At 43.5% G+C, this 24,334-nt stretch overlaps 1 protein-coding gene across 1 annotated transcript; it reads right to left on the bottom strand.

Moving 5' to 3' along the window:
- Window positions 1-1,353: 1,353 nt before the first annotated feature.
- Window positions 1,354-24,334, bottom strand: LOC109040168 (UPAR/Ly6 domain-containing protein crok). Its single transcript, XM_019055988.2, has 3 exons — window positions 23,966-24,334; window positions 11,091-11,264; window positions 1,354-5,401 (listed from the first exon to the last, which is right to left on the bottom strand). Exons 1-3 carry the CDS (start codon window positions 24,042-24,044, stop codon window positions 5,175-5,177), a joined length of 480 nt encoding a protein of 159 aa, XP_018911533.2. The 5' UTR covers window positions 24,045-24,334; the 3' UTR covers window positions 1,354-5,174.

Raw genomic sequence — 24,334 nt, forward strand, 5'->3', positions numbered from 1 at the left:
TGGGGCTGTCCTTTCTAATGCGATTGTAATCCTGGTCCAGACACCTCCAAAATAATTACGTAACATTTGCTTCGACCCCCCCCCCCTTTTTTAACAAAAAAAAAAAAAAAAAAAAAAATAATTGGAGAAATACATTCTCACCGAGAAAATACAACAGAAAATAGCATATAAAACTGAAAAAGCAAAAGAAGTTGACATCCAATTTACATACTATTACGTAACACTGAGCTTGACACCCCCACATCACTTGTTACGATCGGTCACAAAATTATGAAAATCCACCCACACCCTAGAGCGTTACGTAATTGGACATTTCTGCCAAACGGAACTATGTGCATTAAGACATGAGCCCTGAGACCCATAAGAATACATGTATAACAGGGCTCTCGTCATGCACATAGTTCTGTTTGGCAGAAATACGTCAAATTTATGGACAGTCCCTTGCGGGGGGAACATTGATTGACCATGGGCTGCATTTGCAATGAGGGACCAGTGTTTCTGGGTCATCTAGCTACGTATAAAACGTCTTTCTATTGCGTAATGAAACTAATAGCATGTTTTTTTTCCCCGTTAATGAGCGCCAGAAATAGTAGCTCCTCACTGCAAAATGAAATTAGATCGGTCTTCTAGAGAGTCAGGATCCCTTTCGACTGGCGTTCGTATCTACGCGTCCGTTGGATAATATCATTTACCATGCCTTCCTCGGAAAATAGCTTATTTCAAGTACTTTTTAACGATGATATCAGGAGACCACGCTCGGGTCCTCTATAACATATATTGCGCGCGGAGCAGTCAAATGAAACCGATAATAAGGAAGCCACAAAAGTTCCCGTCTTTGCCAAACAGCCTTTTTTATAAAACAATGGACCACTTTACGAGGACAGAAAGTCTCGTAAAGTTTTTTCTAGATAAGTATCCCCTCTTTACACATTATCATTCGATCGTCATGTGACCTAGTGTGACCATTATCACATCCATTCGGTCTTCAGCGTGACCTGAATTGACGTATTTCTGCAAACGGAACTATGTGCATTATGACGTGAGCCTTGTTATGCTTATATTCTTATGGGTCTCACGGCTCATATCTTAATGCACATAGTTCCGTTTGGCAGAAATACGTCCAATTGTACTTAGATTTTTACTCAAATTCTAGAGGTCCATTATATACATCTTACACGGGATGAAATTAAAAAAATTACTGTTTCAGACCATTCCATCGAGCCCATTAGAATATTATAATTACTGTTATTATAGAATAAAGAGAATAACATCAACAGAAGCGCAAGCCTCCGCCATTTTCATGTCAACGAAGGGGAACTGCATCAATAAGTACTGTTTACGATTGCGGTAAGATCTCGTTCTGGGGAGGTCGAATGGTAATGGATACGTAGCATACGTTCTTAGGAATTTAAAGAGGTTTTTTTTACATTTATTTACCGCAAACCGGAGAATTAATGTAAAAATGCTTAAAATTCATGTTTTTTCCCCCTCCAATTCCATATTTGTAAGTTAACCTCGAATCAGGCCTCAATAAGTACGGAAATTGACCGACCCAGGGAAGGAAAATGTTAGGTAACATTGGTTCTTACGGAGCTTTCGCTTCGGTTGACGTAGTCGACATTCTATTCTGTTTTTACTGCTGACGAAGATAAGTTTAGAAGAAAGATCAAATTTAAAAAGAAAGGAAATAATTGATCAATTTTCTGGCCCACTTGGCAGATGGCCGTGTGCCGGCATTGTTAGGAATTGGTAGACAACCCGGCGAGACTTCCCGGCCCGATCGATACGAAACTCAGCGAAACTGCATAGACGCCACTGAGCCTTGCCGCGCCGCGACCGATAGACAACCTCAACAGCATTGCCGTTCTTGACCCATTTGATTCCCCACGTGAATGCATTCCGTGGAATACTTGGCGATAGAGGAAAATGACAGTGACGATCATCGCAAGTTGGCAACAATGGATTTTATCAATTTTAAACAATCGACTCTAAGTGACGAAGCTTGCTCCGATAGATATCGATTGTTTTGCATACATTTAAATGGAGAAAAAACAGTATTGCCAATTTGCAAGAATCTCAACTGCGCTTACTTACTATTCCTATTGCTAGTCGTAGAGGTCGATAGACCTGAATGCTTAGGGGACTTCAGAAACCCCTCTCCCTTCTCCATCACGCAGTTGCCACCCAGGTCTGAGCCCCCCCCCCCCCCTCTCCCAAGAAAAAAGTAATTACTCCACGCTTTCCTAGAATCAATTTTTGCGCAATAAATTAACATTTTTGGTCGATATTTTCACCTTTGAAAATAAATTTCGCGCCAATTTCTGCTGAACATCGCACAGTGTAAACCTCCCCTCTCCCATCACGCGGATGCTCATATCCCAGAGGATCGTGATGTCATTAAAGGACGGCCTTTAATAATTGTCTAATTTCAACGAATTCCACGTCTACCATCGGTGGAAAAATAAAAAATCAACGATGCTTGGCTCCTGGCACTAAACTCAAGGAAATTCTGCGTGTGTTGAATATGTTCCTACTTTCTGAGGGTCTTTAAGAGACATCCGATATCTCTGAAAATATCAAATAGCATGTGGCATAATGGCACCGCGACTGTGTTTCCAGATAACAGTTCATGTTTGTGAGGGCAAGGTGGAAATTTACTAGTAATTATAACATTGTAAAAATGGAACTATCCGTTTCCGGAAGGAATAGTGGTGCTTTTTTTTACTACAAATGTTCGAATTTTTTTTTTGTTTCCACCCAAAAAATAATTGTTTGACTGCTGTATGGACGTATTTCTGTCAAATGGAACTATGTGCATTAAAACATGAGCCCTGAGACCCATAAGAATATGTGCATAACAGAGCTCACGCCATGATGCACATAGTTCTGTTTGGTAGAAATACGTCCATATAGAAATTTTGCCTCTCAGTTCCATCGACAACACTGACATTGCATTGCAACTTCTCAAACTTAATCGGCTTACAGTCTTTCCTATGCAAAAACTTCATTACCTACACCAACTAACAATCATTGAGACTTTTTTAGGGCATCTCTAGCGAAATTTCTCAATCTATTAAACATTTAATCGAAAATTTCCCCGCAAAGAACTCTCGGCTATTCATGTATAATTTATCCGATTGAGCAAAAATAATTAAACTGTTAAATACTCTTGTTTAATTCACTACGGGCAGTTAAGAGAGAGCCAATGAGATCAAAAGGTGCTGATTGAAAATTAATTAGAGCATTTTCCTAATATATGTAAATGTATATTTATGTAATGGAACCATCAAGATGGTTGTAAAATCAGTTTTCGGACGTTTTTTTTTCACCCTTAACGCTATAGCTAATCATAACCTCCGCCAAAAACTCAGGACTATTCTAAGGACAAGTGTATTTACGTTATTTACATACCTTTAAGATTAATTATTGCTCGTTAAATAAAGAGCGTTAACTGTCCGAGTTAGTTTTATAAAGAGGGAGAGAAAAAATTAAAAAAGAAAAACGTTCACAAGGTTTACCCATTACAAAGCTTCTCAACCCTCGATGACTGACTATACTTATAGGATAGAGACTAGCTAGAGATTTAACATGAAAGGAGGTACCAAATCATTGATAGTATTATTCATCCCAATTTATCTCGAAACGTCTTTTGTTTAAAACGGACGTTTAACGCATGCATTTGAAATGTGACATTATACCATGCAAATGCTGAAATAGGTTCCCAATTTTACAATACACCCCACTTGTTACTAATATTCATAAAATACACCCTCAACATAGGCACTTGACTTCTTTATCCTCCTTATCCCCTTAACATAGGCACTTAACTTCTCCCCATTTCTGTGATGGCAAACCATGTCATCACAAAATATTGTGCAAGCGTCACAGACAACTGAAGATAGAGTCGGACAAAATGTGCCACAAGGTGGAAACTCAAATCATTTGGCGCAGCGGAATAACTTTTTCGGTGTCAAAAATATCGATTTTCAGCTTTCGATGCTCATCATTTTGCAATTTAACATGAGATCAAAGTCTCAAAATATAATTTGCATTATTGATTAGACTACTTATACTTAAGGTAATTAAGTGACTAATTTAATCAAAAGGAACTGCGTGCGTGCGTCGCAAAACTCCAATTGATTTTATTTAATTTCACGTAGTTCCTCTTTGCATAAATATGTCCAATTATGTTATACATTTTTGGAAATGCAGTGTTTTCAAAGCTAGAAACAGCGCTGGTAAACTTCATCTGCGTCTCTCTCCAATTCCTGATTCATCATCTCTGACCTCGACGTGTTCTTAAAACGTCAATTTTTTTTCATTTTCTGAGTTTTTTTGCGCTAAAAGATGCAAAGACGACCCCTAAGCTACGCTACATTCGCCTTATCCCCACCCCATCCACCTCAAACCACATTTCGCCAACCTCCGTCCAAGTCACTTCTCGCTAATAAGTAAGTGTAATAACGGTCTTTCTTTAGCAATCAACTTTTGACAATCCATTAAACGACGAAAATTCACTTTACTTCAGCAGCACCGAAGTTCAAAACGAGCTGCCTTGACTACCTCTCAGTGGCGTGGCGTGCTTTGCGATACATCGATTGATCTGCCATCTACACCTATGGAATAGGGTCGATGAACAGGGTGTCTGCAACGAATACCTTAATAATCGATTGTTTATCACAGCTTTAAATGGGGGAATATCGATAGTCGATCGAACGCTTCGCCGCTACTGAATACAACAGATCGTATTCGATACATCAAACAGGCGTTCTATCGATGCGATATATTGATATCGATTGGTTTAAAACAATAACAATAACCTCAAAAGTGGAAACTTTTAGCAACCGTTCTTCTTCCATGCAGAGATCTTTTCTTTATACATCGAACCACTATCGAATACGATCTGCGACGTCGATAATCATAACGCAAGTTCCACAGTAATTGCTTCTATGACGAACTCTTCATTGACAAGTGATTATGCTCGCATGTGAGTGGACATCCAATCTTCCGGTAGGAGACGGTTAAGAAGTTTGACTAGACCAAGAAGAGCGTAACTTCCGGAGGTTGGAGGTTTCCACCCCATTCGCGAGCCTGATAAGCTATTATTGCAAGTAACAAAGTGGGCACTTCAATTCTGACTCTAACCAGGTATTGATGAGAAGGGCCTAGAGTTGTTACAGTTGAGCGAGCCTGGCTATTGCTAGTAGGCTAGTTATCGAGACTAGGAGTGGGGTGAGAGGGCTCTGCATGATGGAGACGGCCGAGTTGCAGAGGGAACCCCTGCAGGAGCAGTAGATGACCTCCACCTCGCTTGTGCCGGTCCGTCGGACGCAGGTCGTGTTGTACATCGCGTCGCCCTCGATGTAGCCACAGCCTCGCAGAACACGCTCCTTCCCCTGGACTGAAATACACAATAATCAAAATTAGATTTTGATGCCAAATTCAGCTGGCTAAGCTATGCAGAACCTGGTGATTGATTTAATGAAAAAAATCGAGCTACAAGCCAAAAAAAATTAAACAAGTAATATTTCAAACTACATGGAGACCAGGGCCGGATTTACCTACTTGCCGCCCATGGGCCGCCTGTCTTTTGCCGCCCCCTTCTCATTCGTTTTGAAACATCGATAAAAACCATCAAGTGAACGTGCCGGAGGGAGAGGGGTGCATGAGACGCATTTACTCGTGTTGGACACATTTTTTGCGAAAGCCCTGTCAACAATACCTACCTGCAAAAATTCACGGAACTTGGCGCGAAAGTTAAGCTCCGTAAACGTATCTCTGTGTGGGCAAGGCCTTCCATCTATAAGAAATGAACGAAAAAATAATGAAAGAACAAACATAAATGTGGTTTAATAATTTTAACTTCCGCCGCGCCGCAGCGCCGCCGCGCTGACCGCACTGTATTCACGCAGTCTCGTAGGCGCTAGGCGTTCCACGCCGACCGTTGCTGACCGCGTTGTGTTTGATGCAATGCGTGAAGTATTCATGCAGTCTTGTAGGCGCTATGCGTTACACGTCGACCGTTGCTGACCGCGTTGTGTTTGATGCTATGCGTGAAGTATTCATGCAGTCTTGTAGGCGCTATGCGTTTCACGCCGACCGCTGCTGAACGCATTGTGTTTGACGCAATGCGTGAAGTATTCCTGCAGTCTTGTAGGCGCTATATTTGTTACATGCCGACCGCCACGCCGAGGCGAGGGCGTTTCCTTTTCATCTCAATCATTGGGCATCATTGCTCTCTCCGCAGCGCCGCTCCAGGCAAAATTGCGTGTTTGGTTTCTCTCATAACTCGACTAATTAAAGGTGCTGTCTCTTGTATCACCGCAAACTGACAAAATTAGGAATTACCATACTCTCAGAGAATGAAAGATATATTCGTCTTTTTTTTGTTTATAATTTTTTTTTTACACCTAAATTTAAAAAAATTGCAAAATTTGCCGTCATGGGCTGCGGCCCATGTGGCCACCCCCTAAATCCGGCCCTGATGGAGACGAGGAATAATGAAAAAGTTGCATACGTTTCGACCGCCAACAAACTGCGGTTCTTGACAGACTACTAACGGCAACCCACAAGGGTTGACCCTTTAGTTAGTCCATCATTGCCCCCCTTGGTCTATAATAACCATCCGTTTCCTCTAATAGGGTCGCTCCATGTCCCCTATATCCTCTTTGTCTATCGCCTCGTCTATCAATTTCAATAATCAGCTCGCAGTTTAACTCCCACTCCAATGAAGTAATTGAGCCGCCTGTCATTGAATCTCAAAGACACGGGAATGAAATCGATGAGGAACTGCAGTTTTATTCCCATGGGTAAATCAGCGAAAAGGTTCGAACAGGGAGATCTGTGTCAACGCTTGTACAGTGTACACCATGACCCTGCTAAAAATGATGAGTAGGCTATTCAGAATTCGCCGACTCACATGAGTATAGAATTTCCTACTTAAATGAGTAGAAATCCTACCCATATTACTAGAATATTCTACTCATAAGAGTAGAAAAGTTCAACTCATATGAATTAAATTTTTTTCATTTTTCAGAAGTGGTGTTTTTGACCAGGAGACACCGACATAGTATGTAAATTTGGAAAATAAGAACATTTTTTTCTTATAATTTTTTTGATCCGGTGACTAGTTTCTGAGATATCGGACACGTTAGATTCAACGCTGAACTCATGTGAGTTGAAATCTCTAGCCATATGAGTTGGCGAAAAGTGAATAGAGAAATTCTGCTCATTATGAGTTAAATTCTTTTCATATAAGTTGAAATTCTATTCATATGACTTTGATTTTCTACTCATTTGGACTCACCATTTTTAGCAGGGGAAACCTTTACAAGTAGCCCATTGAGTGCCCGGAGATGGGATCAAACATTAGTTAGCCCAACATTTGTGTCTTGATAGGAATGGGACTTGTTCCCACCTCCTTGTTTTCGTGTTCGTGAGCATTTCATGAAGGACATAACAGGTAGAATTGAGCTTTTGCATGCGTAATGGATTTGCAATTTGAGTACTTCATCTTACGTGAAATTTTGCGGGAAACACACTGGTATTTTCTCTGAAATCAACTTCCAAGTTCGAAAAAAGCTCTCAAACCTGAGGCCGTAAAGGAGGAGATATCCCACGCTAACCTGAGAGTCCACCTCTATACGAAGACAAACTCTATGTGCAAAGATAGGGAGCAAATAGGTACCATTAACAGGGGTGCCACTTTGTTTGGGGACTTCAAAACAGATAACACGGCAACCCTGCTAATGCATTTGCTCCCTATCTTTGCACAGAGAGTTTGTCTCGATATAGAAGTGGACTCTCGGGGGTAGCGCGGGATATCTCCTCCGTTACGGCCTCAGCTTTGAGAACTTTTTCCGAACTTTGGAGTTGATTTCAGAGAAAATCAGTGGCACCATCGTGTCTCTCCCGAAATTTTGCATGGGTATCAGTATTTAAAGCGCAAATTCCTGACACATGTAAGAGCGCTATTTTCAGATCAGTTAGAATTACCTGCTTCCTCCCAGTTTCCATACGTCTCATCACAAATGTCTTGAATTATAGTCGAACATCGATTATCTGACCATTAAAGGCGGATGAAGTGTCGGATTACGGAAATATCGGATAATCCGAGTGACTTACCAAATTTTATGTTACCAAGTTTTATGGTGTATTTTGTGTAGTTTTCATGTTTGTTGACGGAATTGCCCAGTCTGAGCAATATTTTACCCAATCCATGGACTGAGCGACCAGTTCGCAGACTAACCGATCAAAAGTATGATAATTACGCCAACGGGACCAGGGGGGGGGGGGGGGGGGGGGGGGGGGGGGGGGGGGGGGGGGGGGGGGGGGGGGGGGGGGGGGGGGGGGGGGGGGGGGGGGGGGGGGGGGGGGGGGGGGGGGGGGGGGGGGGGGGGGGGGGGGGGGGGGGGGGGGGGGGGGGGGGGGGGGGGGGGGGGGGGGGGGGGGGGGGGGGGGGGGGGGGGGGGGGGGGGGGGGGGGGGGGGGGGGGGGGGGGGGGGGGGGGGGGGGGGGGGGGGGGGGGGGGGGGGGGGGGGGGGGGGGGGGGGGGGGGGGGGGGGGGGGGGGGGGGGGGGGGGGGGGGGGGGGGGGGGGGGGGGGGGGGGGGGGGGGGGGGGGGGGGGGGGGGGGGGGGGGGGGGGGGGGGGGGGGGGGGGGGGGGGGGGGGGGGGGGGGGGGGGGGGGGGGGGGGGGGGGGGGGGGGGGGGGGGGGGGGGGGGGGGGGGGGGGGGGGGGGGGGGGGGGGGGGGGGGGGGGGGGTGGGGGGGGGGGGGGGGGGGGGGGGGGGGGGGGGGGGGGGGTGGGGGGGGGGGGGGGGGGGGGGGGGGGGGGGGGGGGGGGGGGGGGGGGGGGGGGGGGGGGGGGGGGGGGGGGGGGGGGGGGGGGGGGGGGGGGGGGGGGGGGGGGGGGGGGGGGGGGGGGGGGGGGGGGGGGGGGGGGGGGGGGGGGGGGGGGGGGGGGGGGGGGGGGGGGGGGGGGGGGGGGGGGGGGGGGGGGGGGGGGGGGGGGGGGGGGGGGGGGGGGGGGGGGGGGGGGGGGGGGGGGGGGGGGGGGGGGGGGGGGGGGGGGGGGGGGGGGGGGGGGGGGGGGGGGGGGGGGGGGGGGGGGGGGGGGGGGGGGGGGGGGGGGGGGGGGGGGGGGGGGGGGGGGGGGGGGGGGGGGGGGGGGGGGGGGGGGGGGGGGGGGGGGGGGGGGGGGGGGGGGGGGGGGGGGGGGGGGGGGGGGGGGGGGGGGGGGGGGGGGGGGGGGGGGGGGGGGGGGGGGGGTGGAGTGGGCTGACGGGGGGAGAGGGGAGGGGGGTGGGGGCCGGCGGGGGAGGCTGGCGGGGGGGAGGGGGGAGGGCGGGGGTGGGGGGGGGGGGGGGCGTTCGGGGGCGGGGGGGGGGAGTCGGGGGCGGGGGGGGTCGGGGGGGGGGGCGGGGTGGTGGGGGGTGGGGGGATGATAGTGGGAAGTGGAAGGGGGGGGGGGGGTAGGGAGGGTACGGGGGGTGGAGGGGGGCGTATGGGGCGTAGGTGGGGGGGTGGGGATGGCGGTAGCAGGGGGGGTGGGGAGGTCGGGCGCCGAGGGGGTGAGGGGGGCGGGGGGGGAGTCGGCGGGTATCGCGTGTTGGTGTGCGGGGGGGGCGGGGGGGGCGCTTCGCGAGGGGTGAGGGGTGGGGGGTGGGGGGGGGGGGAGGGGGGAGGGGGGGGGGAGGGGGGGGTGGGGGGGGGGAGGGGGGGTGGGGGGGGGGGGGGGAGGGGGGCGGGGAGGGGGGGGGCGGAAGGGCGGCGCGGGGGTGGGTGAGAGAGGGGGTGGGGGATGCGCAGGGAGGTGCGGTGGGGGGGGCGGGTTGAACTGGGGGACTTAAGCTTATATAGACCCAAGATGATGTATAGTCAATAGTTAGGTCATTTATACTCCATAGAGGCCTGTGGATGGGAAGCAATTGAACGCGTTGGTGAGTGGCTTTATGAAATTTGCGCAATTTTTTTGCAGTCGATGAGGATCTAGGGTACGACATTAATCGGATCGTCAAAACTTCTCGAAATTTTACACGAATCGGATTAAACAATAAAGACTCATATTCACGAAATTAAGACTGTTGAGCAACAAGCAACGACTTCCAATTGGGCTGGACTGCATATTGCAATAAGGAACTAATATTTTAGGCTCATTTAAAAAAAACAAAAAAAAAACGTACATGCAATTCATGTTCCTACACGGACAAGTGCTCCATCCTATTTTTCTTCATCCTCATCTTTTTCCCTGCCTTCCTCTCCTTTTTCACTCTTCTCTTTATTCTTATTCTTCCTCGTTTTTAACTTTCCCTCTCTTTTCCTCTCATTTTATTCTTAATTTCTCCTTCTACTTTCCTGTTTTTTTCCTCTCCTCCTAATCTTTTTCCTTTCTCTTTATTCTTCTTTCTCATATTTCACTTCCTTTTCTTTTCATACATAACTTCATTTTTTCCTTAGTCTCTCCTTCTTTCCCGCTCCCTGTTTTTTCCTGGGTGCTTTTATGGATGGGCCAGAAATAGTGGTTCCTGACTATAGATCTTATTCGATACATCAAACAGGATATTGTATCGATATTGATTGGTTCGACATGCCAACATAGCCTCAAAAGTCAAGTTAGAAATCGGAGGGAACGGGCCATTTGTGATAGATTTTTTATTCTCTTGAGTGCCAAATGGCAATGAAAAGTGAAATTTCTAGGAATTTTCTCATTTTCAGCTTTTCCAACTTAAATCCTAATTTTTTTTTTTGAGGCTACGTTCTATCGTTTCGAACCAAACGATACCTCTCACCACTATCGAATACGATCCATTGCAAAATACAGTCCAATTTCCATCGTAAGAGAGCTCCCCGTTTCTCATCGCAGATTTTCCTCTCCCTCTTATCTTTTTCCCATCCGAGTAATCGCTCCGCCACCTCCTCGGATACTGCGAATCCTGTCCCGATGCACTTAAGCCCCCCTTGACCTGGAACCGGGCGGGAATAAGAGCCTCGATCGTCTCGAGAGGGGGATGGGGGGATGAAGAGGAGGGGTGGGGGAGAGGGAGAGAAAGTGCGGAGAAAGGAGGGGGTGGAAGAGGAGAAAAGACTTACTTTTCATGTAGGTCTTGCGGCAGATGACGGGCTCCAGCTCGGGGAGGTGTTCGAGCCTGGGTCGGAGGCTGCAGTTGACGATGCCGATCGAGTATGGGTCGAACGGGTCCGCGCAGCGCGGGTCGAACGCCGAGTTACACGAGTAGCATGATATCGAGCTCGGCTCCTCTGCACCTGCACATAAAACAAAATAAAAAATGTATTCCAAAATAAAAAATAAAAAATGTATTTCCCATGCAGAAAGGAAAAATGTGTCTCGGAGGAGGCGGTAGAAAACATTTATAACTATACCATGGCTTAGAGAGGTTAATTGGATCGAGTTCACCAGGAGGGAACCAACCCACATTTTCGAGGAAATCTAGTTTAGAATGTTTTCGATTTCCATTTCCGGATCTCTCGTGGTTGTATTTCGTCTTCGAACTTTGAGTCGCTGCCCAAGGGTCAATCCTGGGTCTATTTTGGTGCTTGTTGTGTCCGATTGAACAAAATTTGACCGAGTATTTCGGAAAGAAACCAAACCATTTTTCGATAAAATCGAGTTAAGAATGTTTCCGATTTCCACTAGCCGTATATTATGTTACATATTATTATACACAGCCTCCCTTGATCCACATGCCATCATTTTCCCTTTTAATCTATGATAACCACCCACTTCAAGCAATTATTGTCCCCATTTTCCCTTTGTCTTCTCTTTCCATCGCTTTGCCCATCAATTTCAATAATCAGCCCGGCGCGGCGGTGCAGACCTCTACAGCCTCTATACCTCTTCGCCATTCAGACAAATCTACAGGCAAAGAGCAAAACCACGTATCTCCCTTTGCGACGTTGCAAACTTCTTTTCATACTTTAGTTTTGCATTAGGAATCTAATCACATTTATTACTTGAAAACCCTGGTAAAAATTGGCAGTAGAATGTGTGTTCCAAAATACTATAGACCTAAAGCCGGCTGTAAGATTTCCAATGGCTTCTGTAGCCGGCTGTACAATTTCTTATAGCCTTTTATAGCCGATGGCGATTAAGCAACAGCCTGACGATAAAGTTTATGCTAAACGTTACTAAATACGGATACTAAGACTTAGTTAGTTTTTAGACTACCGCTCTCTTTTTGTGCCGTAGTATCTTGATTTATTTTGCTAGGAAAGCTCCGTACTTTTGGAGGATGCCTGTTATTCTTAATATGTTGGAGAGCCTTCAATTTCTTATGATACTGTGCAATACCTATGGTGTGAAATACTTGCTTCAGACACCGTGGAACGCTGCGGCGCGGCGGGCGGGCAGAGAGCGCGTAACTCGCATTGGCGCCTACAAACCTAACAGGGATACTTCACGCATTGCGCAATGCGCGTAGTATCCCTGTTAGGTTTGCAGGCGCCAGTGCGTCGCCGCTCCGCTTTGTGTTAAGCTCTAATATTTAATCTCGCGGAGTCAGCGTGTTTCAACTCATGATTTTGAAATGTTTGCATACTCTGTATGGACTGTTCTCATTTTAATTGAAAAGAAAAATATGTTTTACAGGAAAATATAATGTGTGTTTTGTAAATATGAAGGTAGTTCCGTATCAAACTTTATGATTTCCAAAGCACACGGATTTCTACACAATTTCTTATAGCCTTTTATAGCCAATGGCGATAAAGTGTAAAGCCCGGCGATAGGAACTATAGCCCGACTGTATACTTTTTATAGCTTCGTATAGCCCGGCTATATGATTTGCTCCGCTTTCTACAGCCAGCTACATGATTTTCAATAGCCTTCTTTAGTCGGCTATAAGAACTCCTATGGTATTTTGAAACGCAGCTCCTATCGCCAATTTTTACCAAGGGACTGCCTTGATTTCTCATGTCTATCAGCAAATTATTCCGTAGAAACTTCAAGCTGTACAGTTAGCTTGTTTTTTTTTTGAAAAAATATAATGAAGCAGAGATTTTGAAACATCGCAATGGAGATACGTGGATTTTTACTTCAGGAATCGAAATTCTCTCTGAAAAGGATTAATGCAATGTGGATCTGTCCGGTGATCCTAATGGGTATGTTGCATACAAGAGATACAGCCGGCTGTGTAGACTTTTCACGGGTGAAATCTTAAGAGAGCCACGCTGAGCTCATAAAAAAAGTCATAAATTCACTCTAAACTGCACAATCTGTGCACAGATGTAGCACTGGAGCCAGCGCCAAATAATACCCAAGTCAGTTTCCAAAAAATCAAATTGAACCAGTGCAAATAAAGATACCATCAGTCTCGATTCCTGACACTTTTCAGTCTTAATGATCAGAAGCAAAAACTGATCAATACTGACGTCATCTTAATTTGCACTGTGATTACATTTTTTTGGACACTGACCTAGGTGTTATTTGGCGCTGACCTCAGTATCACTTCCATCTGAGTTGCAAAATTCACCTGGTATTTTTGCTTGGGCTACAGCAGTGGCGTGGCGTGCTTCGAGACATATCGATATTTCCCCATTTGAAGCTATGGTAAAGAATCGATTGTTAAGGTGTTCGTTGCAAACGCCCTGATTCGATCCTTTTCCACAGGTTTAAATGGCAGATAAATCGATATATCGCAAAACACGCCACGCCACTGGGTTACAGTAAGTTTGAAAGCGGGTGATGCGGGCCCCAAGTAGCATTTTCCAACGGAAAAATTGCGATATTTTGAAATTAGGTTGCGATTTTTTTTTACGATTGTTTGGCGATAAAATCGCAAGGATCATCAATATCTGAGCAATTATTCTCGATCTTGTCGCAATTTTATCTCCAAGTAATTGCATTTGATAAAATCGAGATTTTAACTCAATATATCCCGATTTTTTGTTCGATAATATTGAGGAGAACCGCCGTCAATTAGATCGCAATTTTATCGCAAATTTATGCGATGCAATTTATCGCAAAACATTTCAATAAATCGACATCGATAAAATCGCGATACATCCTCCGATGAAATCGCAACTTATCGCGATCACTGCTACTTGGGGACATGAAGATTGCGCGTTTTGTAATGTATTTGAAAGGCGTTTTTGATGTTACGTAGAGCGTGATTTTATGCGATTTTACCAACGAAAAATCTACTCAGTCGTGAGATATGATTGACGCTCCGCAGCCCGTGACAAGATACACAATAATAGATTAAGATAACAACGATTTAAAAAGCGGGTAACAAGGCTAAAATTTCACGAATAAAACCAAAACGTTTCGGCTGAAAAGCCAGCCTTTCTCCACAGGCGGATCCAGCAATTTGGCAACACCGGATTTCCCCCATGTAAATCTATGTTAAATAATCGATACTTGTCAGAGCACCTCGCCCCTCCAAGAATCGATACATTTCCATAGGTTTAAATGGAGGAAACACAATGTTGCCAATTTTCTGGATCCGCCAATGCCTTCCTCAGTTGGATAAAATAGTAAAAAGAAAAGTGGTAAAAATTCGAAACGAAAAAGATTAAAACGAAGCGTTTTGGATTTATTCGTGAAATTTTAACCTTGTTACTTCACTGAAAAAAATGGTATGCTGTTTTAGCACCTAGGATGTCAAAAATGTGTCTAGTGATTCTTAGATGTTACTTTGATTGCCCACCCAATTGAATTTGCATTCACAGGATGTTAAGTCAACTGCGGGGGCAGTGAAGGTAGCATCTTGGGATGACTAGGCACATTTTTGACATCCTACCTGCTAAAACAGAATATTATTTTTTTCAGTGTTGCTTTTTAAATTGTTGTTTTCTTACTGTCCACTCAATCGGTTGGCATGTATCATTTCTGAGCAATAGACCCATTTCATCCGAATGGAGTGAATCTGTGCGCAGCCCCCAATTGGCTCGGTTGCCGGTATCTAAGTGTTGTTTTCAGCTTGGAAAAGGGGGGGGAGGGGGACCCGTTGTGCGCTCGTGCGGGTTGTTTGTGGCCCCTCGTCCTGATCAATACACAAACAATGTGCACTTGCACTAATCCAGATTTGCGAAAAACTTTTATTGCACCCGGGAATAACTCGACCCGGCACGAAATTTTCCACCCCCTAATCTCCGTCGGCCATTCCATCCCCTCTTCGACCGCGTCCTTCACGTGGTGTGACCTCTCCAACCGCTGCTCAATTCGTGTTGGTCTCGTCGCTCTCTGGAACCCGCCTACCTGTTCTGCCGTGCCGATGAAAAACGTCGTATGAACCTTTAGGCGTTGCCATATTTCCTTCAATAAAACCTCAATTTACTGGGAAAATCGGGAATTTTTTTCTTCAATTTTTTCAGACAATGGACCACTAGACAAGGTACGAATTTCAGCATTCTGATACATGTTTCGTAACCAAAATTTCACGTAAAACACGATACGCATAACAAAAATTACCGAAATCAACTAATTCCGAAGATATTTAATGATTCTTGGTGCGTGAATTCAAACCACCCGCTCATGAAAACTCAATGCTGTACGTGATTCACATCGCGCGCTAAACGTTATCATGAACGTCTCTGCGATTTAAAAATCTGGCAACCTCTATCTTGACACTTTGGCTCAGCCATAGCAAATTACTTATAATTTGAAAAACACATGGTGGAAAATGAGCATTGCTCGATTGAGAAGCTTGCTGAAATCGTTGTAGTGCGCGATTAGACTCACGTAGAGCTTTGAGTTTCTTGTGAGCGGGCAGTTCAAATTCCTCGTAACCAATGTGAAATAAAAATATTATTATCTCCATTAGGAATTGATTCCAGTAATTTTCGTTGCGCGAATCGTGTTCTACGTGAAATTCTGGTTAAGACACATGTATCAGAATGCTTAAATTCGTCCCTTGTCTAGTGGTCCATTTTGTTCGCAATTTTGTAAACAATGTCTGAAAATTTCAAGGAAAAATACGCATAATCGTTCTCAAAAATACATGTTTCATCTGGGGCAATTTGGCGACTCTCGAATGTTCATACGGCGTTCTTCCTTAACACGGAAGAATTCGTGTTGGTCTCGTCGCACTCTAGAACCCGCCTACCTGTTCTGTCGTGCTAAGGAAAAACACCGTATGAACCTTTGTCAGTTGCCTACTTTCCTTTGATCAAATACGAATTTTTAGGAAAACTTGCGAATATTTTCCGTTCAATTTTTCAGAGATCTTTTTCAAGGATCAGATCTTCTTTGTGATTAGACCTATATCATATGAAAATTTCAAGAGAAAATATTTATAACTCTGCTCAAAAATGAACATCTTATCGGGGGAAATTTGGCGACTGTCGATTGATACCACGGCAGAATATGGTGGGTATAGTTTCAGTTTACGGAATTTCCAGGAATATATGTCTAAAGTTTCGAAACCTTACGGTGGAGAGAAAGTCCAGACTCATTTTTTGATGAATGAAAATTGGATTTAGGTCGGAATTTTTTACAGAATATATTTTGAGACCAATTCAATTTTAAATCATTGATAACTCAATTTTTTAAAAACCTTCACATGTGCACTATCGAAGTAGAAACATCATTTTTCCGGAGACTGCACGACTGTGCGGAATTTGGCGCGTGTATCAAGAAGACTAATACCTAACCGGAAATAAATAACTAAATACATAATCATGTGTCTGATCGCCAAGAGCTATCAGATTCAAAAAAAAAAAAAAAAAAAAAAAAAACTCTTCCCTTCTCTCTCTATTGTCCAATTGAGAAAGCACAGACAACTGAAAAATCCAATCAATCCGGCATACAACCCAGTTGATTAAAATCTTAGAATATGATCGTACTTCGTGAATACCACTATTCGAGCGCCCATGCTAACAGAGGTATCAAGCGAGAGTGAAGGCGTTTTTTACGCCTCAAGATAACTCGGGCCAAGTTCCATTATTTATGAACGAACCAGAGCGAGAAATCCTAATGTCTTACTTATTCGATTTTCTTCGCAGGTTTGTACGCGTCTACAATGGCATGTAACGGTACGCTCTACTGGAATAGACTAAAAAAATCTGCCGTCAATAGGAGACCAAATGCCTGATTAAATAAAAGTCACCTCACAGCTAGATTATTTGCATTACCCTTTCAAGGAGTGCAAACCTTCGATCTTATAATCGGGATTTTGTCCCCTTGAGTCCAAAATAAGACCATCTAGGGAATTAAGTAATTTATATTCCGCAAAAACTACAAACTGATTAATTCATACCAATGAGAAAGTAGCACTAAAGTAGGTAACCTAGCCTTTAAAAGGGTCTTTAAAGCTTGGTCTCCCACTTTTTAAGTGGTTTCTTCCTTGCCACTTTTTAGACTATTGCGCTGATTTTATCAAGGTCGTTACTGGTGTAAGGTGAGTGTTCCACAAACATTTTGGCACAAAAGCGCACAAAAAAATTGAACCAAACAGGATTTGATACCATTTCAAATTGCCGTTCAAAAAACATCATTCCAGAAGAGAGTGTTTAAAAATTCTACTTAGTCATGCTCAGTATACGAAATTGGTGGCTAATGATGCAGATCATGTCCTCTTTGACATATAAATAAACACTGCTTGCAACTTCTACTTTGGGAAAAATTCTCAAAATTTGATTATTTTACCCAAATCGACGATTATTGCTCTGCTAAAAAGTTTGCTTCAGTGGATGATCACAGACTATGAGATTTGTGGTGAAATTCCCTCTTAAACCCGTATTGACACCGATAAGTGGGCATATTTATGCTAAAAGGAACTATGTTATACGGAAGTCTTATGCACATAGTTCCTTTTAGCATAAATACGACCAAATGATCGAGGAACGTAGGTATATGATGAATTAATGAGAGAGAAAAAGTTAAGACTTACATGCGTTTTTAAGGTCACCACAAAAAAAGGAAAAAAAGAAAGAAAAAATCAGCAGAAAAGCCTATTTGAGGTTTTGAAACAGATCTTCTGATCCTCACAAAACGTATGTAACGCTGCCAACCCTCTAGTAAAACTGAACCTGTTTCTCAGTGGGTTTTATACGGATAGACCTGTGATAAACTATTGTGGAAAACGTTTCTGACAAAATATTTTATACGGAATATTTCGTAAATTGTATATTTATGTAAATCTCATCGTACTACTCCGGGGAGATTAGTAGAGGGTTGGCAGCGCTGGGTCGGTTTGACGTCTTGCAAAGAGATCGATAGGACACTGGAGCTTCTATGACGTAATGATCCCCATGCACCAGCTACTCGGCGGTGGATGCATGCATTTTCCGAACCCATGCAACCGGCGCGAAAGCACGATGAAAGGCCCGGTGGATTCAAGAACAAAAAAAGGTCGGCTTTTCATTTCGCTTCAATATCAAGCACCTGACAGTTCAAAAACGGATACTCGCCCTCTCTCTAGGGTTGAACTAGACACCGAAAAAACGTGAGAAGTAGATTTAACATTCTGGATGCACTGGAAAAAAGTCGCTTGGATCTGGAGTTCAGAGTCTTAAAAACATGGACATGAAAAAATACTCTTGATTTAATCGGAATTTTTGCTTGAATCAAAAGGAAATCCGCCTAGATCAAGAAACTCGGCTCTTCAATTCAAGACAAAATTGGATTGAACCAAGACTATTTTTTTGGTCAATGTTTTTAAGAATTCGGACACTAGATCCAAGTGACTTTTTTTCGAGTGTGTAAAAAAAGTGTGCGAGAACTTAAAATGCTTAATTACCCCCTACATCAGTTACGTTAGCAATGCTAAGATGTAAAACTAACTGCTGTGGTGGGCAATTCAGTATTTTTTAAGTTCTCGCACACTTGTTTTACAACTAGAATGTTAAATCAACTTCCCTTTTTTTCGGTGGAGCTTTGGAAGGCCGAGGGGAAAAATTATGAATCTGTGCGAAAACAGATAAAGGAACAACGAGATAGATGAGAGAGGAAAGTGAAAAATAGAAAAGAAGGGAAAGAATGAGATTCTCGTTGAATTGACAGAAGTGAGACGTTAAGATACAGTGATTGACCTACAAATAGTTTGAATAAATTGTAGTCAACCCTTGTAAACTGGAGAGTCTGAGACCGCCCTTAATGAATGCTTAAAATCGAACGGCTAAATTCGAAACAAGTCGGATTTCTCAAAAAAATCCTTCCCTTTTTTTTGATGGTAGAACCTTCCAGCCCTCCCCAAAGCGAGATGTTTGATATACTATTATCCACCGTTTGTTGGCTCACATATCGATGGCTAAAGTCTAAAAATGAATTATACGTAGTATTTTCGTTTGCGATTTTATAAATCTCCGATTGTTTTTTTATTTATTTAATTGTTTTTAATTATAATCAAGTGTTTTTCAAAATAATTTCTGTAAATCGTCTGCACTCATTTAAAAGTTTTCAAAAACAATGTCGAACAGATATTTTGGTTACTTTTCACTTAAAAATCCCTAAAAAATAAATCATTGTAGTAGACTGTTGGGCGTTACGCATTTTTCCGCCTTCATCTTTGGGGGTTCATGTCGCAAGTGCCAGAAAATACAAAGATATTATCGTAAGCCATGGTGAAGTTTAAAAGCAATCTAGCAACTTTGTGATCGCTGCCGCCGCTTTGAACCATTAAGCTGTGAGTAGGTATTACATTCGCCGAATAGATGAGGATTGGGATCAGTGGCGAGGCCTGAATGATCGAGTATCGATATTTCCCCATTTGAAGCTATGGTAAAGAATCGATTGTTAAGGTGTTCCTTGCGAACACCCTGTTTATCGATCCTTTTCCATAGGTTTAAATGACAGATCAATCGATATATCGCAAATCCATAAAATAATCAGTGGCGAGGCGTGAATGATCGATTGTCGATACTTCCCATTTGAAGCTATGGTAAAGAATCGATTGTTAAGGTGTTCCTTGCGAACACCCTGTTTATCGATCCTTTTCCATAGGTTTAAATGGCAGATCAATCGATATATCGCAAATCCATAAAATAATCAGTGGCGAGGCGTGAATGATCGATTGTCGATACTTCCCATTTGAAGCTATGGTAAAGAATCGATTGTTAAGGTGTTCCTTGCGAACACCCTGTTTATCGATCCTTTTCCATAGGTTTAAATGGCAGATCAATCGATATATCGCAAATCCATAAAATAATCAGTGGCGAGGCGTGAATGATCGATTGTCGATACTTCCCATTTGAAGCTATGGTAAAGAATCGATTGTTAAGGTGTTCCTTGCGAACACCCTGTTTATCGATCCTTTTCCATAGGTTTAAATGGCAGATCAATCGATATATCGCAAATCCATAAAATAATCAGTGGCGAGGCGTGAATGATCGATTGTCGATACTTCCCATTTGAAGCTATGGTAAAGAATCGATTGTTAAGGTGTTCCTTGCGAACACCCTGTTTATCGATCCTTTTCCATGGGTTTAAATGGCGGATCAATCGATGAATCGCGAAGCTCGCCACGCCACCGATAGGGACTTGAGGCTCACTGCGACCTGGCAGCTCCAGGTGCGTGTCGTGCGAAGGAAAAACGCCGTAAGAGCCTTCAGACGTTGCCAAATTTCCTATGACTTGTCACGAGTTCTCAGGGAAATTTGTAAGTAATTTCTCCCAATTTTTCAGAGAATTTAGTTTCGTCGTTAAGTCCATTGTGTCTGAAAATGTTAAGGAAAGATACTCATAGCTTTCCTCAAGAATAAATATTTTATCGCTGTAAATGTGGCAAAATTTTTATGTTCATAAGGCGTTTTCCCTAAGCACGGCTGTAGGTATGGGTCCGAATACACTTAACTTTCCACAAAAGTAAATATGTTTTCGCTGTAAATGTGGCAAAATTTGTGTGTTCATGAGACTTTTCCCTTAGCACGGCAGTATGGGTCTATTGAAAAAAGTGGGAAGCCATATTCACGCAATCGGCAGTCAAAAGGGGGCACAATGCACATAGTAAACTTGGGAATGGCGTTCAAAGGCTTCTTAATTGATTCTGAGGATTGTTTTTCAGCTCCCATGGAGTGGGTTAGGTCAACGTATTTTCATCACGTCCAAGTTCCAAGCTTATCGTCTCACGTGAGATTACTGCTCGCTCCCGGTAAAGAAAAGAATATTCAAAAATTTGTCTTCAGACGCCTCAAAAGTGGCCCGCGTTAAGCAGAAAGGAACTAAGCCACATCAGCTATTGCCAAATTTAATTGGGTGATTTAATTTTTTATATGAAAACGGTTGCGCGGATTTTTTAGCAAATTTCAGTGAATTTTCTGCAAAGTACAAAGTAAATTCCTTAAAAATTTGTGAGGAATCTGCACAAACATTCTCTTGTAAAAAATAAAATTGCCCAGTTAAATTTGGCAATAGATGATATGGCTTGGCTCCTTTCTACTAGACGCGGTCTAAGTGGCTTCCGAAAAAAGGGTAGTTTTTGCCCCTTTTCTTGGGAGCCCGGAAATTTCATCGATTTAAAGCTAAAATGAAAGCTGATGGAGAAATCAGTCTCTGAAGAACGTTTTAGCTTGAGTTCAGAGCTGGTCTCAGCGTACAAGATTGTCAAGTTCACACAATTTAAAAAAAAAAAGTTTTGTTATGTGCAAAAAATTTAAAGTTTACGTAACCTTATCGCTGAAATCAGCTTTGAACTGAAGCTAAAAATTAATTGGAGGCTATACTTAGTAGATTTCATCTCAGTGAAATCCAAGGGCTCTTCAAAAAAGGTAGCTTTTGAAGTTATCTTTACTGTTTGCCTGTCAGTGTTTAGCATCCCAAATTCTATTTCACCTCCGCTTTTTTTCACTGTTTATAATTTGTTTATACTCTCCTCCCACTTTTTCACACTCAATGTCACGTATGTGTCTTAGATACACACAGCTACACTGTGCCAAATAAGTACTCGTAACTATTTGCAAAGCTGAATGGCGGTATCCTAGTCTTGCATGCCCCCATCCTTCTTTAGGCGTATTAAATTTTTGAATCCCTCAATTCAAGGTAAAAATAATTTTTCAGTCTGAAAAAATGATGCAGAGAGCCTTGCGAAAACTGGTATTTGATACTCATGAAAATAGGCTGCTTGAGGCTTTGATTTGACTGTATGTCTCCTTTGACAAAGCCGTGCCTGAACTCCTCCGTAAGAGTGATCTTCCTCGTACAAACTGTATAAAATGGCCCAAAGAACCCTCTGGATCGAAATCGAAAGGCCTCTAAAATGAATATCTTCAATAAAGGATTATTTGAATGACTACGGATTCCAGATTGAAATTATAAACTTCGGCCAAAGGAACAACTTGCAAAGAGAAGGACACTATAAGTCAAATCACATGGTCAACAAGGCCAGTTTGGACTCCATTTGAGCCGTAGGACCCTTCGTTAAATACTAAACCTGAATACAGTATATTTTTGGAGCCGAGCAAATGTCGCATGTCACCTCTGTAGACTGATCCATTCTGTCATTAAAAGTACCTAACTCATTAAAGTTATACCTCAACAAAGTTAATCCTCTAATACGAGGAATTTCCTGGCTTTCAATAATAATTAACTCAGCACACAGGAAAACTTTGTTTCAATTGAGGGGCTTGGAGGTCAAGGCGCATAAGTGCAGTTTTTGAAAAAAATTGAGATGTTAATGATTGCAAGTAAAACTAGTCATAATGCATATCCAGTGAAAAATTCGCTCCCTAATTCCAATTTTCAAGCATCAAATAGTCAGTTTGAACTTTCCGCGATAAATATCCATGTAATCTCGAAATTTCAAGCACGTATTTCTCGAAAGAGCAAAAACTGCACTTATGCGCCTTGTCCTCCGAGCCCCTCAATAATTGCAAAACGCACTAAATTCGGTTCAGCAAGGGACCTCATCCGTCTCGAATAGACTGTGGAGGGGAAAGTTTAGAGAGATGCTCGTGAAAAACGCTGTTTCTCTACGGATAACTTCGAATTTTAAAAATGTCGACGTATCCACTACATCTCCACGAAAAAGCTTTCTCATCCGCGACCCCTAACGCGTCTCCCTGCTGAGTGATCTATTCTGCCGTGCTAAGGAAAAACGCCGTACGAACCTTCGAGAGTTGCCAAATTTCTTCTCAAAAAACAGTTATTTTTGAAGAAAGTTATCAATTTTTTCCCTTGAAATTTTCAGGAATGTAAGGTGAAATTGCCGACAAAATTATCCGAAAAATTGGAGGAGAAATATTTACAAATTTTCTAAACAATTCGTCATTTACCAAAGGAAATTTGGCAACGCCTGAAGGTTCATATGCGTTTTTCCTCAGCACGGCAGTATTGAGGCCCTAGGACTAGGTATGTCAGCCACATCGATGGCCATCGCGAAACCACGTACCTCCGTTTGTGACGGTGCAGACTTCCCATCATACATTATTTTTTCTTCGGAAAACTTGTAAACGTAATTTTTTGAAAACGTCCTTTATTTTTCTTCCATATTAGCAGAATATTCTGTAAAAATTTCAGGCTATTTGTTGGTTTATTTCTATTCGAAAAAATGAAATAGGAGCGGAAATGTTGAGACACCGCAACGGTGATACGTGGTTCCAATCAGGCCATCGACGTGCTTTATATGGACGTATTTCTGTCAAACGGAACTATGTGCATCATGCCGTGAGCCCTGTATGCACATATTCTTATGGGTCTCAAGGCTCATGTCTCAATGCGCATAGTTCTGTTTGATAGAAATACGTCCGTTTATGCAATGTCACAAGACACCCATGCACAAAAACCATAATTAGAAAATTTACTCTCAGTCAAAGATTAAACTTTCTCAACTATTAACCATCAACAATGAAAGAAACATTTATGAATTCCGTGTTTCGTTTTTCCTGTTTTTCGTCCGGCCGACTGACATGAAGATCGTGTTCAAGGGTTGATTATCCTTCAACTTTCCCCCTTTGAACTTTTAGAGTGGATGTTGTGTCAAATCATGCGCTATTGGTCAAATTTATCGAAACTTAGCCACCATTCCAACTCAAAAACAAATCTACGACGGCGAACCATGGTATCCGATGCAACTCACCAGATGCAAAGACCACGCAAACGGAGGCGAAAACGCTGACGAAGAAGTAGCTGCTCAAGTACTCCAAATTCAGTTTCATTCTAGGCAGCTGAGGAGCATCTAACGAAATAACGAGAACACAGAGGATAACCGTACGAATGAACACAAGTAAACACAACGGGGTAGAGACAACAACGGTAGAAAAAACGGACGAATTAAAATAAAAAAATAAAAAATAAAAAAAAATAAAACAAAAGTCAGCTGAGCTGTATAAAAAAGCGCATCAAGGGTGTGTGAGCACGTCAGTAACTGGCCTCGAAGGCTCTCGCTCGGGGGTGACGGGCTCTCACGGAAAGTCACGAAGTTGGGCCGAGCTTTCCGACCCTGCGG

Source organism: Bemisia tabaci, chromosome 2 (assembly GCF_918797505.1).
Source record: "Bemisia tabaci chromosome 2, PGI_BMITA_v3".
Taxonomy (NCBI): domain Eukaryota; kingdom Metazoa; phylum Arthropoda; class Insecta; order Hemiptera; family Aleyrodidae; genus Bemisia; species Bemisia tabaci.